Source organism: Vipera ursinii, assembly GCF_947247035.1.
Source record: "Vipera ursinii genome assembly, chromosome: 2".
NCBI classification, from domain to species: Eukaryota; Metazoa; Chordata; class Lepidosauria; order Squamata; family Viperidae; genus Vipera; species Vipera ursinii.
In genome coordinates this window covers 269,461,447-269,488,276 of record NC_139513.1, presented here as the reverse complement: position 1 = coordinate 269,488,276, position 26,830 = coordinate 269,461,447, and the positions used below count along the sequence as shown (strand labels likewise).

General features: G+C 38.3%; 1 protein-coding gene across 4 annotated transcripts in view; it reads right to left on the bottom strand.

The window, feature by feature from the left end:
* MIER3 (MIER family member 3) overlaps nt 1-26,830 on the bottom strand; it is a 44,233-nt gene continuing 17,403 nt past the window's right edge. Inside the window, exons 1-14 of one of the 4 annotated variants that reach the window (XM_083356291.1) lie at nt 20,256-20,270; nt 19,338-19,412; nt 17,466-17,532; nt 15,465-15,610; nt 14,761-14,895; nt 13,101-13,221; nt 10,332-10,417; nt 9,938-10,010; nt 8,073-8,224; nt 7,201-7,282; nt 5,122-5,213; nt 3,947-4,074; nt 3,657-3,814; nt 1-3,577 (exon numbers count right to left, since the gene is read on the bottom strand). In XM_083356291.1, the coding sequence (XP_083212417.1) occupies nt 3,123-3,577; nt 3,657-3,814; nt 3,947-4,074; nt 5,122-5,213; nt 7,201-7,282; nt 8,073-8,224; nt 9,938-10,010; nt 10,332-10,417; nt 13,101-13,221; nt 14,761-14,895; nt 15,465-15,563 (1,581 nt within the window). In that variant the 5' untranslated portion in view covers nt 15,564-15,610; nt 17,466-17,532; nt 19,338-19,412; nt 20,256-20,270 and the 3' untranslated portion in view covers nt 1-3,122. Of the gene's footprint in view, nt 3,578-3,656; nt 3,815-3,946; nt 4,075-5,121; nt 5,214-7,200; nt 7,283-8,072; nt 8,225-9,937; nt 10,011-10,331; nt 10,418-13,100; nt 13,222-14,760; nt 14,896-15,464; nt 15,611-17,465; nt 17,533-19,337; nt 19,523-20,255; nt 20,271-26,830 lie in introns of those variants that run through there. The other 3 variants (XM_083356292.1, XM_083356289.1, XM_083356290.1) reach the window with 3 other exon arrangements.

Here is a 26,830-nt window from a genome sequence, read left to right as displayed (position 1 = left end):
AAAAAAGGTTTCCAGACATTTATTTCTGGAACTGTACACCAGGTATTAAAGTACAACAAATACAAAATAATGTTAAAAAAAAATCAGTGTTTATGTACAAATATTAAAACCAATGTGACAATAGCAACTTCCGCTTAAGCATCAGATATTAAAACTGGTTGCGATTGTCACTAATTTATGCACAGGGTGAAGCAATTTGAACCTAGTAATGGACATGACTGATTTCTTAAGAGGTGGACTGCAATCCTCAACAGCCCTGAAGCAATAACTATAATACTCCACCTCCATGGACATAATAATTATTTGCACATTTACTTTCCCATTTATAGACACTGTGCTTGTAACACTGGGCAGTCTTCTAGTGGTTAAGCTATCCACTAATTTACATTCAGTTTGTTTCAATTAAATAGTATCACTAATGCACTACTGGATGTGAACTTAACATGGATCTGATTATTGGTTTACAAAGAAAAGCTGCACAAAAATCTAACAGTACAGAGTTCAATACTTCAGAGAATATAATGCAGTCTGTAAGATTGGTCTGTATATAAAGAAGAAAAATAAAGACTTAAGAAAAATAAAGACTTAAAAAGCTATCAGTGAGAGGATGAAATGGCTAACAAAAGTTGAAGTATTACTCTATTGCAGCACCAGCTGCACATCCAAGTGAATCAAATGTGCTTTTGGAGTTCCTGTAAGCGATACCTCTACAAACTGCAGATATCCACCATGGATTTTTGGTTTATACAAATGGATTGAGAGTAGGGGAGAACAGAGAATATACTTAGCAATGAATAAAGAAGTCATCACGGTTTGTTAGAAGAATTGTGCTTTACCTATAATGAATCAACCCAATGTAGTTTTCACATGGCTGCAATTTAGCCAGTTTTCTTCTGATTCAAACGCAATTCTTTTAATAAACAGTAACAATTTCTCCAGTAAAATGTTTAAAATAGAGAGAAACAGTCCAGCTTTTAAAAGAAAAATTCAATAAATAGCTATTTTACATGAATAAAGTCATAGTGGTACAAATTTATGAATGTCATATCAAGCATGCACAAAATGTTACTATACACAGAAGTAGTCAGAAAATATTGAAATAGATATCTAAAAAGATATGCAGAATGTACATATTTACATAATCTTGCAAATTATTGCCTCATTTTAACAAGGAATTAAAAGTAAACATTACCAGCTAGCTAGCCAATAGGCTAAATTAGATCAGCAATTAAAAATCTATTAAAACTAGCCAGAATTCATTGTTCTCTCATACCATTTTTAGAATTTTGGTCAAAAGTCTTTATTAAATAACTAAAGTGTCCATTTAACTTGCTGACAATCAAAACTTTAGACGAGAAACTAGACTGTCTCGGTCTTCATTAAGACCCCAGCAATGCATAGATAAACTGAACATAGTACTGCATCAGCTGATGAGAATGGGTGTGTTCTTTTAAGTGCAACTGGTATCAGCATTCATTTTATGTGATGATTTTTATACACACCAGCCACTGGAAAAACCCATAAACGTGAATGTATAACAAAAGGAAAAGTATGGCCAGTATTTTACAAAATTAAATAAGATATGTTGATTCAAACAGGAAAACCCCCCCACAAGATACAGTATTCAGCACAAATTACAGCAACAGGAAGCTGATAATTTGACTGAAAGTATGACCCTGGGCCAAGGCTACCCATTATTGACCGTGTACTGTATTAGACTGACAAGTTTCAGATGTATACTTTACAACAGATCACCATTAACATATATATGTGGTAATTAAATTCCTAGAATGGTTAAAAATGTGCTACGTAAGAAACTCAAAACTTCTGTTAATTTCATAGTGACTCCTAGCACTCTGCTGTTGTTCAAACTCAAGATGCTAATACAGGCTGTAGAAATGTAAAATACACTCCTTTTGAATTATTAACTGTGTCTTTTTTGATACACAACCATGAAGCAATTTACTATCAATACTGAAAAAATACCTTAAAATCACTTTTAACAAAATTAAATATACGGTATGTGTCAGTGTAAAATTGGCAAGTTTTATAATTGATAACCAAGGTTTTAGTGAACTTTCACAAATCCTTCAACACAGAACAATCTTGTCAAAGATTTCTCTCTGGAATATTAATAAACTTAAATCTGAATAAATCCAGGAATAAAACTACACTAATGGCTGAAAATGATTCAGAGATCCATTGCATCATCACCATCTATTAATCTAGAATTTTTCATGCTATTTTGAACTGCCATGTTATGATGTAAAGACAAACCCCAAGATGTAATTCATTAGTGGAGTGAGCAAATTTTATCATTCTTAGTGGCTTTAAACAGTGTTAGATAATACTTGATGCTTTCAAATTCTATTCCTTAGAAATATAGATATCCCCCACCCCAGCTCCAATAACACACATTTTTTCAGCCAATACGTTAAAGTACACAAAACCTTTGGACAGTATTAACTATTTTTGTATAAGGTAGCCGTGGCCTGTAATTTTATAAGAGCATCTAAGGTTGTCCTTAGACTTTGTTCTTACTGTCTTTTGTGCTAATAATATCCACCAAGATGAATCTGTTGTTTTGTAAACTGAAGTGCTCTGGTTTAATATCAGATGACAGAAGCTTCCATTTAATAATATCCTTGTGTAGTTGTGCAGTTTAAATTAAAGAAATGTTTCCCTGCTTTTGATTTTTTTTTAAATGCTACATTAAGCAAGGATCAGAACTGGTACCTGTAAACAAACATTATTCCACTGCATCCATTAGGACAGAAGCAACCTAAAACAAAAACCCACTCTATTAAGTTCAGAACTTCTGTGCTGGTTTTGAGACAGCAGTCTCTCTACAGGTTTAAAAAGAAAGGAAGCAGAGCTTAAAGCTGCACCACATAGTTCTCTTAGTCCCAAACTCTGCTAGATATTATATGAAGTTTCCACATTTATGGATTGGAAAAAAGTGAAATTATTCTTGATAAATCAAGATATAGTTCTGTACATAAAGACATCACTGATGTCATAGAGTTCAAACTTCCAGTGAAAGACTAAGCAAACCTGATCAATTCATCAGGTTTACCACAAACTGCCAACAGTGTTCACTGTATTTAATTTGCTGCTTGAATTCATTCTGAATGGAGGGCAGTGTGCTGGTGTAACGCATGGGCACTGATAAAGCCATTTGTCTCATTTGCAGATAGACTGCTGAAGTCAGCTACCGAGACTGCCATTTTGGCACTGGTAATATGATGTGTATGATTCTCAAAATCAACAGCCAAGTTGTTTACTGAAACTTCATTCATGAAGGATTCTGGGACTGCAATTCCCATTTTCAATCTCTTGGCAGGCCTTTCAGATTCTTCACCGCACATGTTCATAGTGTTTAATTCAGAATGATAAAATCCAGTCTCAAATAAATTAAAACAATCACTTTCACCGTTACTAGGCAAGTTAAGCAAATCTTCTGTTACGACAGGCACATGATTAACTGCTGTTCGAGGCAAACTGTCCAGAGGTGGGAAGGCGTCTTCTGAGTTCACATCTGTAGAATGGCAGACTGTAGCTACACTATTGGTCAGTGCTAGAAGACAGAAAAAGATGTTATACAAGATGTAACCATTTCCCCTGACCTATAGTTGTACTAAGCTCTTCTAATTTACCTTTTAATTTACCTGTCAAATCATTGGCAGTGATTGAATTCAGGATGCTTAGTTGCTGTTGATCAGGAATGGGCTCTAGTCTATTATTTGACATTATAGCTGAAGAAACTGCACCACCTAAAGCTTCTGCTTCATCTACCAAACGATCCATATAGTCCCTGAAAGAAAATGATCATAGAGAGGTTATTTAACAAATTCCATTTCGAAAGTATAATGATGAACTACTATTAATTGTGGGAAATTCTATGAGACATTCAGCACAAATGGTCTTCCAAGGTCTTTCAACTTACGTGACTCCAGGATGGTGGTTGTACCTCTTTTTTCCAAATCTTGTTTGTTGAGCAAAGTAATCATATCGTTCAGATTTCTTCCACATGTAATAAAATGCTACACATTCAGCAACTGTCCTGGTTCTCACCTAGAGACAGAAAGCATTAGTCTTAATACTTGTGGTAAATTCTTATAGGAAAGAAGTACAAATGATAAAATGCTTGGCAAATTGTCAATACTTGAAAGACTATGAATTACTGGTTTGATTCCAGCTTAACAGTATGATACCTCTCCAAATACTGTATCAGCTGTTAGCAGAAGCAGAGAATGAATTTAATACAGGTGGTCCTCCACTTATGACCATTTGTTCAGCAGCCGTTCAAAATTCAACAACAGTGTTGGAACAAAAGGACTTGTAACAGTGCAGCACACTCCAGATTTCATGTGCAGTATGCATGGGCCTTCTCCAATGCACCCCCATGCTCCTTACCTTAGACTCTACCAACTTAAGTCCCACAAAGTCACTTAACAACTGCAACTGGGAGAGCCAGGGTTGCAGTTGTTGTGCAGAGCAATCAAATGATGTGTCACCTAATGACTGCTTGCTCAAGAACTGAGATTTTGGTCTCAATTGTGGTCATAAATTGAGGACTACCTGTAACTTAAAATTGTGCAAGTATTTTAAATTTGTTACAGCATGTTCTAATACAATTTTACATGTTCTAATACAATGCATTACTTCATTTTCTTCTTTACATGATGTTATACACTGACCTTTTTTGGATGCTCAAAAGGTCAATATATTATGTCATATAAAGAAGAAAAGAATAGAGACATTAATGAACCATATTTTAAACTATGAAGTTTTATTAAGAAAAGTGTTTTTAAGAGAGGGAGAGAATTATCTTTATGTAGATAACATGGGGAGAGCATCCAATTCCAAGGAATTCTACATTAGTACTCCAGGGATTCAAACTCTGCCCCACCATGACCTGCAACTGGAACTGCTCATGTAGCTAGGAATGAAATGACCGAAGAATAGTACTCTTAATTCCCAACTCTTGGAGACAGTCCAGAAGAATACAAAAATATGCTGTTGACAAAAATATGCTGTTTATGTTGTTTTACATATTTTATCCAACTACTCAAATGTTAACAACTTTATCATTTATAAATTATTTCTATACTTGCTCACCTTATTTTTTTGTATAAGATGAAAATCTTTCCCATATATCAGAAGTGCATGTTCAAAGTTTCTACATTCTTCTTCTGTCCAAGCTGTCATATCTTAAGAGAAAGAAGAAGAGGGAAACTAATAAGCATTAGATATTTTAATAAATCAGCAAACATTTGGTCTCAACATTTGTAAAATAACGAAAACCTTTTCAACAAACTTGCCTGGTTCATACCGCAAACTAAACCATAACATGGTTTACTTGATTTTTGCTTACGTTGTGGTTGGAAGGTACTATGATTTGTAAGCTGTAGTTTATATCTTAGGCTGAAGTGTGAACTTAGCCAATAATAGTAAGGCATATCGTATTTTTCGCATCATAAGACGCACTTTTTCCCCCAAAAGTGTGTGGGGGGAAACGAGGGTGCGTCTTATGGTCCGAATGTGATCTGTATGGCCAGCCCCAACCTCCGCAAGTGGAAAGCAAGGGAGATTGCAAGGAGCACGAATCGGCACGTGCTGAGAAATGCCGATCTCACGCTCCTGCACTCTCCCTCGCTCGGTTTCAGCTTCTCTTGCTACAAGAGAAAGCAGGCTGAAACGGAGTGAGGGAGATTGCCAGGAATGCGAATCGGCTGATCTCGCGCTGCTGCAATCTCCCTCGTTTCATCCTGCTTTCTCTTGTAGCAAGGGAAGCTGAAACCGAGCGAGGGAGTTTGCAGGAGCGCGAGATTGGCCGATTCACATTTCTGGCAATCTCCCTCGCTCCGTTTCAGCTTGCTTTCTGCAAGAGAAAGCCGGGCTGCAGGGCTGCCTCCGCGGGTACTGCTCTAATGCAGAAAGGGAAGGACAAAGAGGGAGGGAAGGAAGGAAGGAAAGGAAGGAAGGAAGGAAGGAAGGAAGGAAGGAAGGAAGGAAGGAAGGAAGGAAGGAAGGAAGGGACAATGGGAGAGGGAGGGAAAGAGAGAGAGAAAGAGAGGGAGAGAGAGAGAAGGAGAAAGAATTTTTTTCTTGTTTGCCTGCTCTAAAAACTGGGTGCGTCTTATGGTCAGGTGCGTCTTATGGTCCGAAAAATACGGTAAGTGGAAATGGTATTCCATCAATTGCAGCAGGAGTCCAATAGGCAGGGAAGAACACTTACGGCTAATAATGAGGTCATGCACACGTAACTCTATATTTCACACAATTTCATTGTTTCAAGCATTCCTTCTTGTTACCTGACTAGTATTGCAACAGTGATAAAGATTGATGAATGTTTGACTATAAAAGTGTAACTGACTCAAGTTATACAGATCAGAACTTCAATCTTATGCAACAGAATCTTCCAAGAGACTGTCTTCTTTAGTTATCTGAATATATGGAATACCCCAGCTGTTACTGTTGCATCACTCTGATTGCTTTGCCGCAATTTAAGACCTATCCTGAAAATAAGCTCTAGCTTGAAATTTCCATGGGCGTCTAATATAAACCCTATCCCCAAAATAAGCCCTAGTTTTGGAGTAAGGCGCATGTGTAAAAATCAAGCTAGGGTGGGCAGGGTGGAGCCGCCCCACTCCTGCTTATCTTAGGACCGCTGCAGCCAGGCCTCCCATGCCCCGACATCTGTTGTAATGCTACCTGAGTTCTTCTGCAGCTGCTTGCGGCCGCACGCCACGTGGCACATTGTGCTGTTGCTGTTACTCGTAGCAGGAAGCCCTGTGGATCGTCACACCGATCGTGCCACTGCTCGTTGCAGGATGGTGCCATGAGTGGTGGCGTGATTGGCACAATGAGCCACGCAGCCTCCTGCTGTGAGTTGCGGCAGCAGCGTGGTGCGCCATGTGGCATGCAGCCGCAGAACTCAGGTAGCGCTGCAACAGGTGTCAGGGTGTGGGAGGCCTGGCTGCGGCAGCCCTTAGGTAAGTGGGTAAGACATCCCCCCAAAATAAGACCTGGTGCCTCTTTTGGAGGCAAAAAAAAAGTCCGGGTCTTATTTTTGGGGAAACACGGTATTACAAAAATATGAGGAACTGTATGGAACAACACAGTCACCACAGTCCATGTCTGCACTTTATGATTTAACATTATTTAACATATAAACGCTCTTGATAGAGAACTTACCCTGTGATGTCTTTCCATTTGAACAGTATTTCTCAATAGCTTCCTTTAAATTGTGGTTACACTTGAAAAGTTCATAGAGTGCCTAGTAGAGATTGCAATATTTCTTGTTTAACCAGTCAAAAGGAACATACACAACCCAGCAGCTGCAATCTCATGTCAGTCAAATGCTTCTATTACAAGGTTATGTATCCATTTCTAATAAAACATTGTACAGCGTTAACAGATAATAGGCTGGATCAAAACCTCTCCCAACTAAATGCTGTGATCTAGCAAAGATCCTGCTGGTAAAACACTGTGGAAGAAGCAAGTGAACGCTACTTTCTGTGCTGTTTTGGAGGGTGCTTTGAGTCTCCAGAAGAGACTGCCAGACTACTAAGAGGAGGTACCTCCATGTAAATGGAGTGAAGTGGGGGCAGCAAAGGACAAAATATTATTTAGAACACTGAGAGATGCCCCATAGGGAAAAGGTAAACCAATGAACATTGCCTCCCCTTCATCCCTCCTCTGGTCTGAATCTCCTTGAATCTCCATTTTTTCGAAAAAACAGCAGCAACAGCAATAGCACTTATATATCGCTTCATAGCGCTTTACAGCACTCCCTAAGCAGTTTACAAAGTCAACATGTTGCCCCCAACAATCATCTGGGTAGCAAAAATGAACTAAATCCTTCTATTAAAGAAGTAGCTTTGACCCTTTATATACACTGTATATGGAAAATGTTTTAAAGCCATAGAATAGGATGTGATATAGTTATGAAATACTAACTAGCTTAAAAAGTAGAAAATAGGAAAAAAAACTTATTTGTTTTGCAAACCTAAGTATAAAAAATGAGTTACACTGGCAAACTGTACAGAAATAAAATTAAAACATACTTGTTCATTGTCCCGGGTATGCACTCCATCAGGAATTCTGCCAATTATTTTTTCATTTCCAGTTCTTACAGAAGTTTCAAAAAGGTACTCTTTAACTTTGTTTTCCGAAATAATATCAGGTTGCCAAAGTAGCTGGTCCTCATTTTCATATGCTATTAAGAAATATCAAAACATGGATGAGACCAACTGCCTAGTAATCCAGCAATCCCCAGTAATCTGGAGAGTAATGCATGCAAAGAAATATACAATTTATAAGAATCTGTTTTAAAAATAACATTTTATGACCTACACTCTGGTATGATAAAGATCTAGTTGTGACTTTTCTCTGGGGATATCTGTTGTCATATCTTTTCAGTGTTCTTAAGGATACACATATTCATTTTCCACAGTGTTTCTGTGGAGCTATATTGTTACACTCCTGCTATATAGTGTATGTATAATACCACAAATTATTAAGATGTGTTTTTCAAAAATATCAACTGTAGCATTTTTACGTTTAATAGTAACATAAAATGTTCAATAACATTTTTAAAATAATATTTTTAAAAAACCATATATGTTTCTATGCAAATGTTTAAGCAACTCATTTTGTTGTAACCTGCATCTTTATTTTATCTTGCAAACTTTCTACTGGCAACTTAATATTACATTATTATAATGAATAATTACAAAATACTTATTTGCCAGTAGAAAATCTGCCCCAGGATTATCTAAAATAAGAGAGCAATGCAAATACAAAAAGTTGATTATGTAGGAAGAAAAATTCTATGTAATTATTTTCCTATTCTGAAAAAAGAACGTAGTCAAGTAAGAAACCCTGCTTGTATCTTTTGGAAATTCTAGCATGCATCAAACTGAATACTAAAATAATTGAAGGTATTTTTCTATATCTTGATCAAGTATAAAATAAAATAAACATAATAAAAAATAATCATTTTTGGAATTTTATTTTTTATTTATTTGTACCCTGCCTTTATTATTTTTATTATTTTTACAAATAACTCAAGGTGTTCTTTCAAAAGGCAACTGGACTGTTTTTTTCCTTGAGGAAGATCAAGAAGTTTCGCTTCTCATCCAAGAAGTTTCATCAGTTCTGGCAGGATAGGGGTGGTGGTGGTGGTGATTGAATGATTAGTTCTCACAGGATTGGGGGTGGTAATGTTGGAAGGATATTTCTTTGTCCCCATCCCCCATCCATGCAACCTCCCTGAAGGCCTCACTGCCCCAGTGCCTTGCCTTTCCAGCCATTCACACACCCTCTCCCATTTAGCAGCAACTCCCAAGTTTGGATTCGTTGAATGAGTTTACCAAAAATGTAAATATGCTACATGCTACATAACTAAGCTCCATTTCATGCTGAATAAACTAAATTATTAACGTATCATAAATAGAAAACTATATCTAGATATTTTTATTCCAAAAGCATTTTATTAAAATAAATTTGATAATAAAAATCCAATTTAAATAAAAAAATCCATTTTTTAAAAAAAGAATCGATTATTATCCACCCTGGATGACAAACACAATAACATCCTTTCACATTTAATAGATATTTGGAAGTAACAGGTACCCCTCTCCTCAACAGGCCTGTTAAAATGTGGTGTCATTGTACTTCTTAGCAATTTTTGAATATGTATAGTACTCTGTAGCGTACTTCATTTAAACACTCAAACCCAATTCATAAATTAAGTTCAAGATAAGTCAACCAAATATGGCTATGCCTCGTGATCCTGAAATCAAATATGTAATATCCAAGTGCACAGAACAAGTCTGTTGATGTTTAATTTTTTTTTTTACTTTAATTGCTAATATATTTTAAACAATTATTTTCAAATCTAACCATTTAATTAAAAAATATTAATTACCTTTTTCATCATTGCAATTTTTGCATAAGAAAGGTGGTATTTCGGCTTGGTATTGTGAACCAATCATTATTTCCTGAAAAAAATTAGGACATGTAGCATTATAACCATACATTTCTCAACATCCAAACCACAAATATTTTCAGGCTCATACTAGGATCATAACAAAATTCACCTTTAGAAACAATACACTAAATACAGATCTCCTACCTTTTAGATTACAGTTGAAATGGGGAAGTAAAATACTTTCAAAAGCAAATCCGTTTGGAGATTTGAGGCCAACAATAAATGTAATTCTAAGACATTTGATACATCTTGATTTAAGTCTTTACATACGTTAAGTATATAGAACAAATACAAAAAATTGTATATTACTACAGAGCATTTTAAGAATTACCTTTCGCAAATCTTCAGATGAATTACCAGTATCTACTTCCACGTCTTCACCATCAGACTCTTTATCACCATCACAGGTAGTGTTTGCTTTTTACAATAGAAAAGGAATGTTAACAGGCAATTATTTAATAACTTTAACGTAATATTGAAATATAACAAAGTCTCCCTCAAATCACATCCAACTTCTGAACATGTTCCCATGTTCAACGTCCACGTCCACAGCTAAGAGCTATATTTTGTATTTGCATCACACCAATCAGATGACTGTGGATGATGGGAGCATAGAAGAGGCCCTGTTTGAGCTCAAAACATCTGTTTATATCTTTACACACTTCCAAAATAGCTTGAAAAGCATCAAAACACTTTTAAGGTAGTGAGAAGCCTTTTGGAAATGGAAACATTTTGAAACTGCAAACCCTGCCCACCCTAACCTTATACTGTATATGTTTTGTCTTTAGCATATCAATACCTAAAAATAACAAATCACAAACATTCATTCTGGTTACATATCTATCAATCAAGTTATATAGTCACCCAACTTGCAAAATGTTAACTCCAGGAAGTAAAAACAAAATCACAGCATTCCAATCCCAAATTATTTGGGGCATACCAACATGCACTCCACCTATCCTATCAGAATGAATTCATGTAATATCCTGGCCCTGACGTTCTGGCTAAATAATAGCTTTTATGGCAAACTTACATTTCAAAATTACATTTACTTAAAGAGTTCATCACATTTCTAAGATTTGTTTCTTTGCAGGTACAATTGCTTATTTTTGCCCAAGTCTCGATAGGCAGAACCACATGAGATGAATGGGGTTACGTGAGACAATGTGATCTGGGATTGTAGAATCCAAGGAAATGGATTGGCTGTACCATCTGCAGACTGCACCCATGTTGTTTCTAATTCCTCTCTGTGACTAAGCAAGATAAGTATGGCTGGACTAGAAAGTGATCAATGTACCCAGAGAGAAGCCGTGATGCTGCCTGCTCTTAAGGAATATGTTGGCCATATTAGACAAATTGTGTCTAACTATGTCCAATCTTTCTTAAGGAAGGTTGTTGAGAACATGAAATGGACTCAGAGAAAATCCTAAATAAAGCTAACTATCTACTTCTTTTAAACAGGATTCAAACTCAGTCAGAGGATGGAAATAGCATTGATTGCTTTGTTAGTTGGATTTCATTGAGATTGGTAAGGGAAATGCAGACCTACTGGCTGCATTCAATATTGCCAAGCATGATATCTGAGATTTGAAGGCACAATTCGGACAAGACAGAGTGGCTGTACGTGCCAGCATCTCAGGAAACTCAGATCATTCCATCTCTCACTATGGGAGGTGAGTTATTACCTCCCGTAGATAGAGCTCGCAACTTGGGAGTTCTCCTAGATTCACAGCTTTCTTTAGAAGATCATATATTAACTGTGACTAGGGGAGCCTTCGCCCAGTTGCGCCTGGTGCGCCAGTTACGGCCCTATCTGGACCGTGATGCCTTGCGTAGTCACTCATGCGCTCGTGACCTCTCGGTTAGACTACTGCAACGTTCTCTACATGGGGCTGCCCTTGAGGACCACTCGGAGGCTCCAACTGGTGTAGAATGCAGCCGCGCGAGTTGTGTTGGGGGTCTCCCGATACTCCCATATTACACCTCTGCTCCGTGAGCTGCATTGGCTTCCGGTTGCCTTCCGGGTGAGATTCAAGGTACTGGTTATGACCTACAAAGGCCTACATGGCATGGCTCCAGAGTACCGTAGGGAGCACCTGCGACCAGCATCAACTTCCCTCCGCCCAGTGCGCTCCCACAGGGAGGGCCTCCTCAGGGTGCCGCCGTTTGGAGAATGCCGTCTGGTGACCCCTAGGGGGAGGGCGTTCTCTGTGGGTGCGACTGACCTGTGGAACCGTTTACCGGTTGAGCTCCGGATGGCTCCCGACCTTCGCTCCTTCCGACGCGACCTAAAAACCTATTTGTTTATACAAGCCGGCCTGGTCTGATGGGTTTTGTTTTAATTATTGTTTTAATGTAATTTATTTTCTGTATTTGGGCACTAGGGTTTAATTTGTTTTTAATTTCTGTATTTTGGGTATTTTGATATTTATGTCCCTGTTCACCGCCCTGAGTCCTTCGGGAGAAGGGCGGTATACAAATCAAATCAAATAAATAAAATAAATTCTACAGTAATTTCATTTCTGATTGGGCAATTCTAGTCAATAGTTATGAGACAAAGCAACTGAGCCTCTAGTTACTGAGGGTGGAATATCAGAGCTCAATTCTCACCCCCTATGTTTTTTAAGATCCATATGAAATAACTCTTTTGCTTTAGGGTGAGGTATCATTAATACATCAATACTCAAATTATACACTGTTAATCCAGACCATGTAAAAGATGCTCTGGGTGTCTTGAACCAGAATATTGAGATCATAAGAGGCTGAATTTGGAGGAAAAAGTTCAGATGAAACCAAAGAAAAGTTCAGTTGATATTCATTTATAAACAGCACTGTTTTCTAGTCACAAAACTATAGATAGGATCATAATTCTCTGAAGGAAAAGTTCTCTCCTTTTGCATAGCTTTACTCTGGCACCATGTTAGTACCCTATCAATGACATTCTTTATTTTTACAACAACTTAGTACAACAAAATGGAATAAAATAACATTTTGAAAATGCACCAAGTCCAGCAGAATTAGTTCTTCAAACCAAGATAGATGACTAACAGTCTCACAATTTTAATATAGCTAATTTGGGATACTGATTATATTTCCTTACATCTTAAAGGTCGAGGAAAAAAATCTGTTGTTTCATGTGAAGTAACCGATGGTGTCAAATCATCAGCAGAAGACTGTGTTTCTTCATCATCTCCTGACAAAAGGTCTTTGGCTATTTCCTCCTACAATCAAAAGAATCAATCACTAGTATCATTTATGTCTTGAAGAATTAACTAATAAAGCCGAGTTCTGATTCAACAAGAATCCAGAGCTGGCAGGAGGGAGCAATTCAGTGTGATTTTTCACCTCAAGGTGTTATATTGAAATTAACCAAGGCAGGGCAGAAGAGCCTAATATGCCTTATCCTTCATTCAAAATCCTCAAACAAACTCTGTCTCTGCATGAAAAAGAGGGAAAAATATTTGTAATGCTGTTTGATTACAGTAGTGCGCTAATGTACATTAGTGCACTAAATGGACAGGGACAGATGGACTGGATTCAGTGACTAATATATCTGTTCTCTAATCATGGAATCACTACAATCAGATTACATTGGTTTTCTCAATCTGTGAAGAAAAAACTTGAAAGAGAATCTTAGTTCAACTACTTATTTTTTTCCTGTCTCTTTTTAGAAACTGCAAATTTTTATGGTTATTCTTATCTATCTGGCTGGTTTAAGGACTATATTTTTTATGAAAATAAAAATATCAGTGAATTTTTTCCTACATCTTACATAACAATCAGCTCTGAGCCAACATTGTCAATTTTTGTCATTACTCTTTTCCTTTGGGCAAAATCCAGTTTTGAGTAAAATGTCATATAACTACCTCACTCTAGAATCCTTTTCACTGGCAATGTTGTTACCTTCTGCTTCAAAACAAAATAAATATGGGTATTTTTTATAAAGTTAGAAAGTAAAGCTTAGTTTGAAATCCTTTTCTTTAATCTATAATAAATTTGTTATTCTTTATCTCTTTATACCTATCTAACTTTCTTGTGAATTTCATCCTGTTCTAGTAATATTTTAAAAAGATATTTTTAAGAAATCATTCAAAACCTTCTGCATTAATTTCTATGAAATACCTGCTTCCAACATATAGAATACTTTAATTTCCCTGCAAATTTTACTCCTCTCTTTCTCTGAATACGTATGTGTCAAGGTAGATGGTAAGTAGGTAGGATAGGTATGTGGATAGATGGATAGACAAAAGACAAGAGTTTGAATGCATTTATATACATATGTACATTTTTGTTAGCTAACAGACAATTGGAACACCAGTTTCCCAGACAATATTTAAAAACCTGCTTTTTAAAAAATTTGATGGTTTACAAAAAGAAAAAAAAACCTTATACAAAATAGCACTTGATGTAGTCACATTGTATCCTAGTGTAAATTTACATTAAAGCTGTAATATCTTACTGTGCACTGATAATCTATTTTTTAAAACTGTACAATACTACAGATATGTCCACTCTTCATTCTGAATTCTACTATTCTACTGAAAGCTAGTGTTGCTCACATATCCATCCCACTGCTTTCATAGAAATGGCTTCCAAATTAAATATGCCTAGAACTACAACCTGCTGAAATGTAAAGAATAATTAATTTCAGGTTCATAGTCGGGTAATAAAAGAATGTAATCTCTCAATGGAATGAAGTCATGATAATAATAGAACCTAGGAATCACCTGTGTTTTAGGATAACAGCTAAAAGTACTTACTTTATCCAAAGTCATATCTGGAAGTTCATCTGCAAGTTCGCTTGGGGAACTATCTGCACTGGAACTTGCTATAACAGGAATTGTAGGTTCATAACCATAGAATGCTAGTAAATCTTCTAATGGCATGCTTCCTTCCTGAATTGTTTTTTTAATAAAGAGAAAATAAATTGACATTTGTAGAAGATCATATGCTTTTGCACATGTGTTGAGGAACAAAGTAACTTAAATAATTAAACAGAAATTATGCTATTGGTAAAAATATGTATTAATACCTCATTATGTATTGAAACAGATAATCCCCTTAACAATTTGAACTATTAGTTTACAATCTAGCATGCATAAATAAAATTGAAATATAAATAAAAGTATTTTCTTAACAAACAAGAACCCCACACAGTGCCACAAAAGAACCTATGTTTTATTACATGCAAATTATATAATAATTACATTTATCTTTGGAGCTAAAAAGAAGTTGCACTAACATTGCTTTCCTTCATTTATATTGGTAATGTAAATAGGTTTTCCAGTTATTTTTTAAATAGCTGTTCCCAGAAATTATTTATTGGCCTGTAGTGTGTAAATAGTAGTGGTAATGCAGTGGTGTAAATAGTTGCCTCAAAAGTTGCAGAATGCAGCATTCTCAAATGATGTTTAAGAACAAACCTCTAGAATACATGCATTCTTTCTAGGAAAAGAAGTCTTACCTTTTCTAAGTCTTCAATCTCAGAACTGAATTTTTTTCCTTCATCCATCATTTCTTCCTCTTCCAGAGTTCTTTCATCATCATAATCATGTACCAACATTTCAGCTGTAGGGTCAAAGTCATGATCCTCAGAAGACAGAGAGCCAACTAAAAAAAAAAGACAATGTGAATTTCTTTAGCAAATGGTACTAATATCTTAAATGTTATATTACCAAAATTCAAGAATTAAATGCCTCAAACATGCATGTATCAACCATGGCATAGATTTTAAGTACAGCTGTACATTCTGCAGAGTAAATTGAAGAGAATATTAGATTAATGCTTCTTATTTTAAAACAATTCTATAGGAGTAGTGAAGGGACTTCCCTGGAGCAAACACGTTCAACTGACATAATAGAATAATTTAATTATAGCTTTTGTCAAAAGCACTAAAATTGAACCAATCATATTTCCACATACTGTACTAGTATTAGCTACATCAGTCCTAACTCCACTGTAGCTATGCAATGCAGCTATAATTTTCCTAGCTACTCGATTTTGACTTCATGAATTACTGAATGTGCTGAAACCGATGCAAGCACAATAGTTTGTATGTAGAAGCTCATAGAATCTGTATCAGGAAAATAGCGCTATTTCAGAATGTTAAAAAATTACCAACTTATCTGAACAACTTTTGGAAGGACTAAAGCTATCTAAAAATGTTAGAAATGGTTTCCACTGTGTTTATAGAACCAGTTCAGTGCAAAACACTATTACTTAGACCTTGAAATGCTAGGAATTCTGGAAGATATTGCCCCAATGGTTTCAGGATATCCCTTTGGGAAGGTGGTTATACAGTGCTGTTTTGCAGATTTAGAAAAAGATATTTGACAATGAATGGCCATTTTTTAAAATCATAAATCTGGGCAGGTGGAAACACCTAGCTGATTATGGCAATAATAAGCATGGTTTATGGTTTATACTTGGATGGGAGACCACCAAGAAAGCTCAAGGCTGTAAGGTACATAGGAAGGTTGAAAAATATCAGGTAAGAAGCCAATAGCAACCCAATTCTATCCTGTTGCCAAGAGTATACCATGTATGTCAAACTCAACTCAGGTGAAACTTTATGATTTTTCTTTTTAATAAGCTGTAAGTTAACAGAATGCCTTCAAATTGTACATTTCCTATTAAACAAAAGTATTTGCACTTGTACATAAAAGTTGTATGAAGTAAATCCAATTTCCTGAAACTGTCAAAACTAACCATGTCTAAACAAGCTGTAATTTTCAATAATGTACATAAAATACAAAACAGCTTATTTTATTTTTTTAGTATTTTTTTTCTTTGAAAATGATTATGTATGGCACTTAACAGAGCCTTGTTTATTTAAACTAATAAAAGTGTGTTCAATCATGATAGAAATGATTACGACAAATATGTGACATTTAATAATCTAATTTCAAGACCTTAAAATGTATAACATTCTAGCCAAATTTAAGCATTAAGTGCCTTTATTCTTGATGGAAAACATAAAATTGATGTGATCAATAATGGTTAACTTCAGCTGATTTTGCTCATGTTATTTTTTTAACTAAATGATTCTTAGAATGAATATTGATCTTAAATTTGTGCTGTACTACTGTAAAGTGAAAAATCTTAAGTAACAATACATTTGCATCATCATTTTAAAGTTAATACAAACCTGTGCCCACCTTTATCAGAGTAAGCCATAATGATTTAATGGAACTTACTCCTAAAAATGTGCATAAAGTATTACAGCTGTACAGATGAATTTTAAAGGGATGCGAGTAAACTGGGGTATCATGTGCCACTTCCTCAGTCTGCTAGATGGATGATAACAAGGCAACCCTCAGGCACATGTAGCTGATGAGACTGATCTACCGAGCTATTTGGGGAAATAAAAAAGTTTTGGATTCAGAAAATCCAAGACTGATTTTAGACAAATGGCCAACATTTGGAACACAGCAACAGATCTATCACATTGTTTTTGTAGGCATACCAAGGGCTGTGCTTACTGTCGTGAGCCATCTTGGGGACCTTATCAGTCCAATCAGGTGGATTTACTTCTGAAAAACATGGTGATCCAAGTTAAAAAAAACTGGAATTTTCAACTCATTTCCAATAAAGTAAGTCCTACTGAACTGTGGTGAACTTATTTCCAAGTAAACACACATAGTATGCTAAGCAAGTGGAGGGAATCCTACCCATCCAAACTTGTGACAGACATCAGACTTCTAGTGTACCACTGCACTATAATTTCATTAGATAGATGTTTTAACAATTCTTCTGAAAAATGTATTTGAAGTGCCTTTGAAACTGTTTTATATTTACATATACATGTATTATTAAATGGGTATATTTAATGATGAATACCTCGATAGCATAGTACTCGTCTAATCAGAATGTATCCTGAATTCAAAGGGGCTAATTCCAAAATTATACCCAGAAATATTAAGTCAAATTAGTTAACATTTTAAAATATAATGTACTGTCTAACAAGTTGATCAAAGACATGTTATAAGACTGTTCATACATTTATGTTTCTTTTAATCCCATTTATATCCCGCCCTTCTCCGAAGACTCAGGGTGGCTTACAATTTAAGAAGCACAGATCAATGCGCTTAGCAATAGCCTTCATTCTATGTATATGCCTGCTTATTAGGGCTTCCCCCCCCCCCCCGCCAAGTGGCATTATTACAAAGTCAGCTTATTGCCCCCAACAATCTGGGTCCTCAGTTTACCTACCTCAGAAGGATGGAAGGCTGAGTCAACCTTGAGCCTGGTAGGACTCGAACCTGCACTTATTGCAGGCAGCTGGCATTACTTAAGGAGGCATTAGCCCACTGCTCCACCAAGGCAGTTATTTATAAAATATCTGTATTTTTTATTTTGATTTTATTATAAGACAAATAAATTACACTTGAACTTCACTGACAAAAGTAACTTTGCTTCTATTTCCATTCATAAAATTACATTTCTATTTAGTTCATTAACATCCTGTAAAAAAGAAATTAAGATTATTTTTTAAAACTAAAGAAGCATTAACATCAATGCTTCACAATGCGACTTTCCTGAAGTCAATATGTATAGGTACAAACACAGCTTATTCTAGCCAGGGATTTTGGGGTCCCATTATTGTCAATGAAAGTTACTTCAAATATGTTTACATTTGCTTTTATTTTCCTTTGAAGGAACAGCATCTATTAGCTGAGCATCCACCCTGCAACTTTAGTCCAAAGAGTTGACAGAAATTCTAGAAGAGGATTGGGGAGGTATATAAGGTTGAAGGACACACACACAAAAATGGCAAATTTTCACTAAGCGAACTGAAAGCTTCTAATCTGACCTCATTTCCTACTTTTATTGTATTATTTTTCTTTGTACAAATAAAATAGTGCATTGTTACAGGCTCTAAGGCCCACATTAACAACTTTATAGTAAGTCCAACTTACTTCTGCAAATATGGTAATCAAGACTGTGATTTTAACTCATGTTGCAAAATACAAAGTAATGAAAATGGCTTACTTCCAAGTAAGTATGCTTTATATCATGCTTAATAAAGGAGCAGGAGGTCTGCAGATCACTGAAGCAGCAGACAATTTTATCCGTTATTTTAAATTGAAGCTTCTTGCATATTCAAACATTCCAATAAATGTTTGGAAAATCAAACAGAATAATTTGAAACTGATAGGGCAGAATGCCTCCGCAAAGAGCTTCATACTTTCAGTAAGAACCAAACAGGTGATTTTAGGATAAAACAACTGAGCATCAACTACAGACAATGAAGGAGCAAGTAATCATTTTAACATAATCAAGAAAACACAGAAAATATCTTTGATAGATGTGCCTGTACCCTGGCCCTCAGCCGTACCCAAAAGCTTCCCACTGCTGGAATCACAGAAGGAACTGAACAGGACAAACCTGGGCTGGAACTCCCAAAGGAAGCCTGGAACAAGCAATGGGAGAGGGAGGAAAAAACAGGTTACAAATAGGCTGGCCAGAGAGACTTGGAAAAAAGTGGTCTTACAAAAGGAAAATGTTAAGGTAACCCCTCCTAATTACTCAATCTCTCTCTCTCTCGCACACACTTTCCCATTTTCCCCCCTTTTCTCCCTCCAACTTCTTTCTTTCCCCTTCTTCGGCTATTTAGCATCCCTTCATCGCTTTCCCCCACCCCCCAGCCCCACCGGTCCTCTGGACCCTCGTCTAGGCTCCCTTTTCCTCCGCATTCAGCAGCCCGAGTTGCCTCTCTCCCTCCAACCTTCCTCTTTTTCAACTCCTCCGCCTCGTCCCCGACGCGAGACCCGGGCCTTGACACCAGTTCCATCCCGGCCGGGCCCGCCCGAGAGGTGACAGGGGCAGCTTAAGGAGGAGCGACCAAAAGATGCGGGCTGCCCGTCGGAGAATCTCACCGCTCCGCCGCCTCTTTCGTCTCCCTCCTCATCTCACCCCAGCCAACCCATCTCCATCCCGGATTCCGACCCCCGCAGAACCGGAGAAAGGAGACCTCTCCGCACCCGGGACTGTGGGTGGAGACCGGCAGAGCGCTCAGCAGACAGCTAGAGGCGGACGGACCGACGGACGGACGGAGGCAGCCGCGGCCTAGTCGCGCAGGCTGCGCTTCTCCGCTGCAAGTAGCTTGAGCAGCCCCCAGCCGCCCCTTGCTGGGGCTCCGACCACCGGGAGGGAGTTATGGGGGTGTCGGAGCGGCCTGAAGGGGCCGCCCCACCGCGGAACTCGCCCAGGAACCGGCCGGACCCCAGCGCCCCTACCCGCTTTCCTCGCTCACCTCCGCCATATTGGGAGCGCTCGGGCTGAGCAGCAGCGATGCGCCAAATGCCCGGATGGGGCCGCTAAGCCAATGGCAGCCCGGCCGGGACTGGGACTACCGCCGGGGTGGGCAAGGAGCGGGGAAGAAAGCCGCCTCCCTGCCTTGCCGGGCGGCGGGCTGAGGCGGAGAAAGGGACGCCGCTCCTCCGTCCATCCTTTCGGAGACTGCCTAGCTGCAGCTCCGAAGGAACGCCGGCAAGAAGGGAAGGGGCAGGTAGACAGGCACTCCCCACTCGCAGCCCGGCCACGGGGGCGAACCCCTCGCTCGCCTCATTCGCGAAGTTTGATGGGACTTTTCCTACGCCCCGGGATAAAAGGACCGCGGCAGCCGGGGAGACAGCGCAACGGGGGGGGGGGGAATCCCCAAGGGACTAGTCCACCTGGTCGGGCCGGCACGGTAGTTCGTGCACCGCGCTGAAACGCCTAACCGCGATTTGCTAGATAATAGCACCCAGTAGCTGCAGTTCCTGAAGCTAAAACTCAAAATACTTTGGCCACCTAATGAGAAGGAAGGACTCACTGGAGAAGAGCCTCATGCTGGGAAAGATTGAGGGCAAGAGAAGAAGGGGACGACAGAGTGGCTGGATGGAGTCACTGAAGCAGTAGGCGCGAGCTTAAATGGACTCCAGAAGATGGTAGAGGAGAGGAAGGCCTGGAGGAACGTTGTCCATAGGGTCGCGATGAGTCGGACACGACTTCGCAGCTGAGAAAGCTGCAGTTGGAAGGAGCCATTTAGGCCGTCGCCTCTAGTCTCCTGGCCACTGCGGGGCTCCCCATTACAGGTCCCCGACAGATGCCTGCCTCTAGTTGAGCCGAACATCCCCGGGGAAACTGGTTCTTCTACTCCAATGTTTTCCAAGCATCTCGCGAGCCTACCGGTAACGCGTTCATCCATCCAAGAGTACTAGTAAACAAATCACACCATGGCCGAGGATGATGCAAGACGCTCAGCCATTAGTTTCTGGCTACAGACTTAGAGAAAGAGAGGGTTTGGCCACAGGTATCCCTGGGCTCACCAATCTAACAAGTTTTTAAAAGTTAATTTCCAGCTATATTGTGTAATTGCTTCACTGATGGGCGTTTACCAGAAAAGTAGGGGGTCATCATTTTCCACTTAGAACCCACTTTGTATTTTCCCCACCCATATTTTCTTTCCACAAAAAATAATTAAGAATAGAATGAATGCACACAATATATTCTGATAGATTGGGTTAATTGGCTCTTCAGCAGGTGCCAATAGAAATAGTGAGAAATATTACATAAATTGATTTGTATGTACAGTATATGTTTCCAAACAACTTTGAGCAAATAAGAATTGAGATAGGGATTGCTGGTAAAAATTGTTTAAATACATAATGAAAGTGTTGTCCAGAAACATCTGAAATTCTGCTGCATTGAGCAATACTTGCTGCCAAATGATATAGTTATGTTATAGCAAGATGCATAAATTATTTTCAAATAAATATGCATAAGACAGCTGACTTATTTCCATATTCAACATACTTCATTTTCTCATGAAATATATATTCATACATACATACCCATCACACTACTTCATTTCAGGGTAAGCAACATATATAGAGTGTAGGAAGAGTGAAAAGGAATGAAAATGTAGCTAATACTACTTTACACAAACATCATTCATTGTATTTCTCCATACATTTCAATACTTGCAAGTTATCATTGCTTTTACCTCATCCATATATTGCTTCATACACTGTGTTTTGTTTTTTACACTTCAAATCTCCTGGTTTTTTGTGCCTTTGAGTCAGTATTGACTCCAGGCATAAATCCTGAGACTAATCCTTTCAGTTTTCTTCGCAAGAAGTGATTTGCCATTGCCTCCTTCTAGGGCTAAGAGAGAATGCCTGGCCCACAGTCACCCCAAAAGGCCTTAATTTCCACATCATCCTGACTTTCTCAAAGCTCTTTTTCTCTCTCTTTTGAAGATTTCATCAAATCCATCAAAGGATCACTTTCTCACTATTCTTAACTCATTTACTGTTCCTTCATGTATTTGTTCTACACTTCAGTCCTCATTCATTCTCTGTAGTACCATACCACTTCAGTGTACTTCTTTCATACTGGTCATTCACGTCCTTCTGTACTAATCCACATTCAACTCAGAGCACTTAGTCATTTTTGACCCTTCTCTTTTTGTTTGCCTACTTAGATTTAAGTATCCTATTCCACTGAAATCAACGGATTGTTATGATTCTCTTAACATAGCCATCTCATTTCCATTTAACAATTGAAGCATACACTTATATGAAGTTATTTTTGCTTCTTTCAACAAATATTCCTTCCAACAGGCTGCATATTAACTACTATCATTCTTCCAGAATTTACACATTCAACACTTCTTCCATTTCCTATTTTTTGTCAATATTTTCCCAAGATACATGAATTCATCTATTTCTTCTAGTTGTTTCACCATTTATATATAACTTGTAATAATGCTATTTTCCCTGTCAGAAACAGCTATCTATATTTTTGGCAGTCACTTTCAGATCCTATTCCTTGTTGTATAATACATTTCCTCTAATTTTTACTGCAAGTCTTTCAAGTTCTCAGTCAACAATTCAGCACTATCTGTTCACAAAAGCATATGTGTATACCTGTTCTCAACCAATACACTTCTAACATCACCACAAATATTCCTTATACATTTAACCATTACTGTGTTAAGCAACCAAAGGGACATCACATATCCTTGTAGTCCTGCTCACTGAGTATTCTGTTTATTCCCCTACATTTTTATTTCCACCATAGAGTATAGTAATAGTAACATAAAGTTGGAAGGGACCTTCGAGGTCATCTAGTCCAACCCCCTGCTCAGGCAGAAAACCCTATACCATTTCAGACAAATGGCTGTCCAGTCTCTTCTTAAAAACTTCCAGTGTTGGAGCATTCACAGATTCTGGAGGCAGCTTGTTCCATTGGTTAATTGTTCTGTCAGGAAGTTTCTCCTTAGTTCCAGGTTGCTTCTCTCCTTGATTAGTTTCCATCCCTTGCTTCTTGTCCTGCCTTCGGACACTTTGGAGAATAGCTTGACTCCCTCTTCTTTGTGGCAACCCCTGAGATATTGGAACACTGCTATCATGTCACCCCTAGTCCTTCTCTTCATTAAACTAGACATACCCAATTCCAGCAGCCGTTCCTTATATTTTTTAGCCTCCAGACCTCTAATCATCTTTGTTGCTCTTCTCTGTACTCTTTCCAGAGTCTCAACATCTTTTTTACATCGTGGTGACCAAAACTGGATACAGTATTCCAAGTGTGGCCTTACCAAGCATTGTAAAGTGATATTAATACTTCACGTGATCTTGATTGTATCCCTCTGTTAATGCAGCCTAGCACTGTTGGCTTTTTTGGCAGCTGCAGCACACTGCTGGCTCATATTTAAGTGATTGTCCACTAGGACTCCAAGATCCCTCTCACAGTTACTACTATTGAGCAAGGTACCACCTATACTATATCTGTACATTTGGTTTTTCTTGCCTAAATGTAGAACCTTACTTTTTTCACCACTGGATTTCTTTTGTTAGATAGCACCCAGTGTTCAAGTCTGTCCAGATCCTCATGTATCTTAAGCCTGTGCTCTGGAGTGTTGGCTACTCCTTGCAGTTTGGTGTCGTCTGCAAATTTGATGAGTTCCCCATTTATCCCCTTGTCCAAATCATTGATGAAGAGCACTGGGCCCAGAACAGAGCCCTAGGGAACCCCACTACAAACTTCCCTCCATGTAGATGCGGTTCCATTGAGGACCACACGCTGAGTACGGCCAGTCAGCCAGCTACGAATCCATCTGGTGGTGATTCTGTCTAACCCACATTTTTCTATCTTATCAAGTAGGAGGTTGTGATCCACTTTATCAAATGCCTTACTGAAGTCCAAGTAAAATTATATCCACAGCATTCCTCTGGTCCACTAATTTTGTCACTTGGTTAAAGAATGCAATAAGATTTGTCTGGCATGATGTGTTTTTGACAAACCCATGTTGGCTTTTAGTAATGACTTTGTTTGCCTCTAGATGTTATTTGATTATCTTTCCCAGAATCTTCCCAGGTATAGAGGTCAGTCTGATAGGTCTGTAATTTCCTGGATCCATTTTTTTGCTTTTTTGAAGATGGGAACTACATCAGCTCTTTTCCAGTCCTCTGGTAGTTCCCGAGTGCTCCAGGATCTTTGAAAAATATAGTTCAGTGGTTCTGAGATCACGTCTGCCAGTTCCTTGAGAACCTTGGGGTGTAATCCGTCTGGTCCTGGTGATCTGAACTTGTCTAGGCTGGACAGGTGCTCACTTACCATTTTCTTACCTATCTTGTGTTTCTAATCTATTTTTTGTGGTACTGTTTTTGATAGGTTGGACTGTTTTTCCCTTTGTGTAAGACAGATGTAAAAAATGAGTTAAATAGTTCTGCTTTCACCCTGTTGCTTGTCATCTTCTTGCCACTTTCACCCACTAATGGACCAATCATTTCCTTCACTTTTTTTTTACATGTTGAAAGAAGCTCTTTGTTATTTTTGGCTTTGGTCACAAGCCTTAGTTCATTTTGAGCCTTAGCTTTCCTCACTTCGTCTTTGCAGGCTCGGGCTATTTGCTGATATTCTGCCTTAGTTATGTGCCCCTCTTTCCACTTTTTATACTTGTCCTTTTTATCTTTCCAGTTTATGAGAGTTCTTTATTCAGCCATGCTGGTTTCTTTTGAGAGCTATTATTTTTCCTCTTTGTTGGTATTGTGCTAGACTGGGCTTTTATTATCTCACTTTTCAAAATTTCCCAAACTTCTTGAGTTGTTTTCCCCTTGAGGATTCTTATCCATGGAATCCTTTGCAAGCTCTCTCTAAGTTTATTGAAATTAGCTCTCTTAAAGTCCAAGACTCTAGTTTGACTGTGTTCTATTGCTTGTGTTTCCATAATGTTAAATTCCATTATTGCATGATCACTTCCTCCAAAGGTTCCAATGGCTTCATACCTTCTATCATTTTATCTCTGTTAGTGAGAATTAGATCCAAAATGGCTAATCCCCTAGTTCCCTTCTCTACTTTTTGGGTGACAAAGTTGTCTACTAGGTTTGTCAGGAATCTGTTTGATCTTCCACCTGGTGCAGTTTGTCTCCCAGTTAATGTCAGGGTAAAGTCCCCCATTGCTATTGTGATGTGCTTCCTACAAGCCTTAGTTAACTGACTAGCAAAAAGTTAATCTATTTCCTCTGTTTGGTTGGGTGTCCTATAGTATCCCCCTATGGCAATGTCATTTTCTCTCCCTTTTATATTGACTCAAATGCATTCATGTTTACAATTTTCATCATTGTTGTGCTCTATTTATGTAGAGATGTAGTTATTTCTTATATAGAGAGCAACTCCACCTCTTTTATTTGGTCTGTTTCTTTTGAATAATTTAAATCCCTCTAGCTGTGTATTCCATTTGTGGGTTTCATCCCACCAAGTTTCCGTAATGGCGACAATATCATATCTGCCCTTATTAACCTGAATTTCTAGTTCACCCTGTTTATTGCTCATACTCTGTGCATTGGTGTATAGCAGGGGTCAGCAACCTGAAACAGTGAAAGAGCCACTCAGAACTGGTTCCCTCACAAAAGGAAAAACTGGGAGCCGCAAAAAATGTGTGCACATGCGCGTACATGCACGCATGCGCAGAACAGGGTTTGACTGAAGAGTGGAGCCAAGGCGGGATATGCACTTACCTTGCATATTTGAATTGATTGGTTGAACTTTTTTAGTCCCACTTTTTTTTTTGAACTGCACATGGCAGAGGACTGGGAGCCGCAGGAGACGGCTGAAAGAGCCGCATGCGGCTCCGGAGCCGTGAGTTGCAGACCTGTGGTGTATAGACATTTGAGTCCTTTATGACTGACCCTGTGTTTACTTTCTACATGACCTGTGTGGTGCCTGAGTTCCCCTATTGACTTACCACCTATTTGGTTAGTGTACTTTGTGTGGCACTCGCTATTAGAAGCTTGATTTTGCTTAACAGCAAGGTTGATATTCTTGTCCACACACACATCTATGTTACATGTACTCATAGCCCTATAGTTTTTAGATTACCGGGGACAGGGATGTTCTGTATCAATTAACTCACTGTCCCCACTGTTTAGTTTAAATATTCCTCCAGAAAGTCTGTGAATTTATAGCCAAGCAACTCCGTCCCTTTCTTTGATGGATGCAAACCATCTCTTTTGTACATTTTTTCATTGGACCAGCTACAGACATCGTGACTAATATAACCAAAGCCTTCCCCTTTACACCACTCCTTTACCCACATATTGAATTCTGTTATACGCTGGCCTTTTCCATTTTGCTCCTTATACACTGGTAAAACCTCTGAAAAAGTAAGCCTACATCCTATCCTGCTAAGTTCCTGCCCCAAGATCTGGAAATCACTCTGCACAGAGAGTACATCTTTTTGGGTTTTATTCTTTCCACAAAAATTGAGGAAGAAAAGACAGAATAGCTGCATAATGTATTTTCACAGGTACTCCTGGAACCCCCAGTCTAGAAGCACCTATG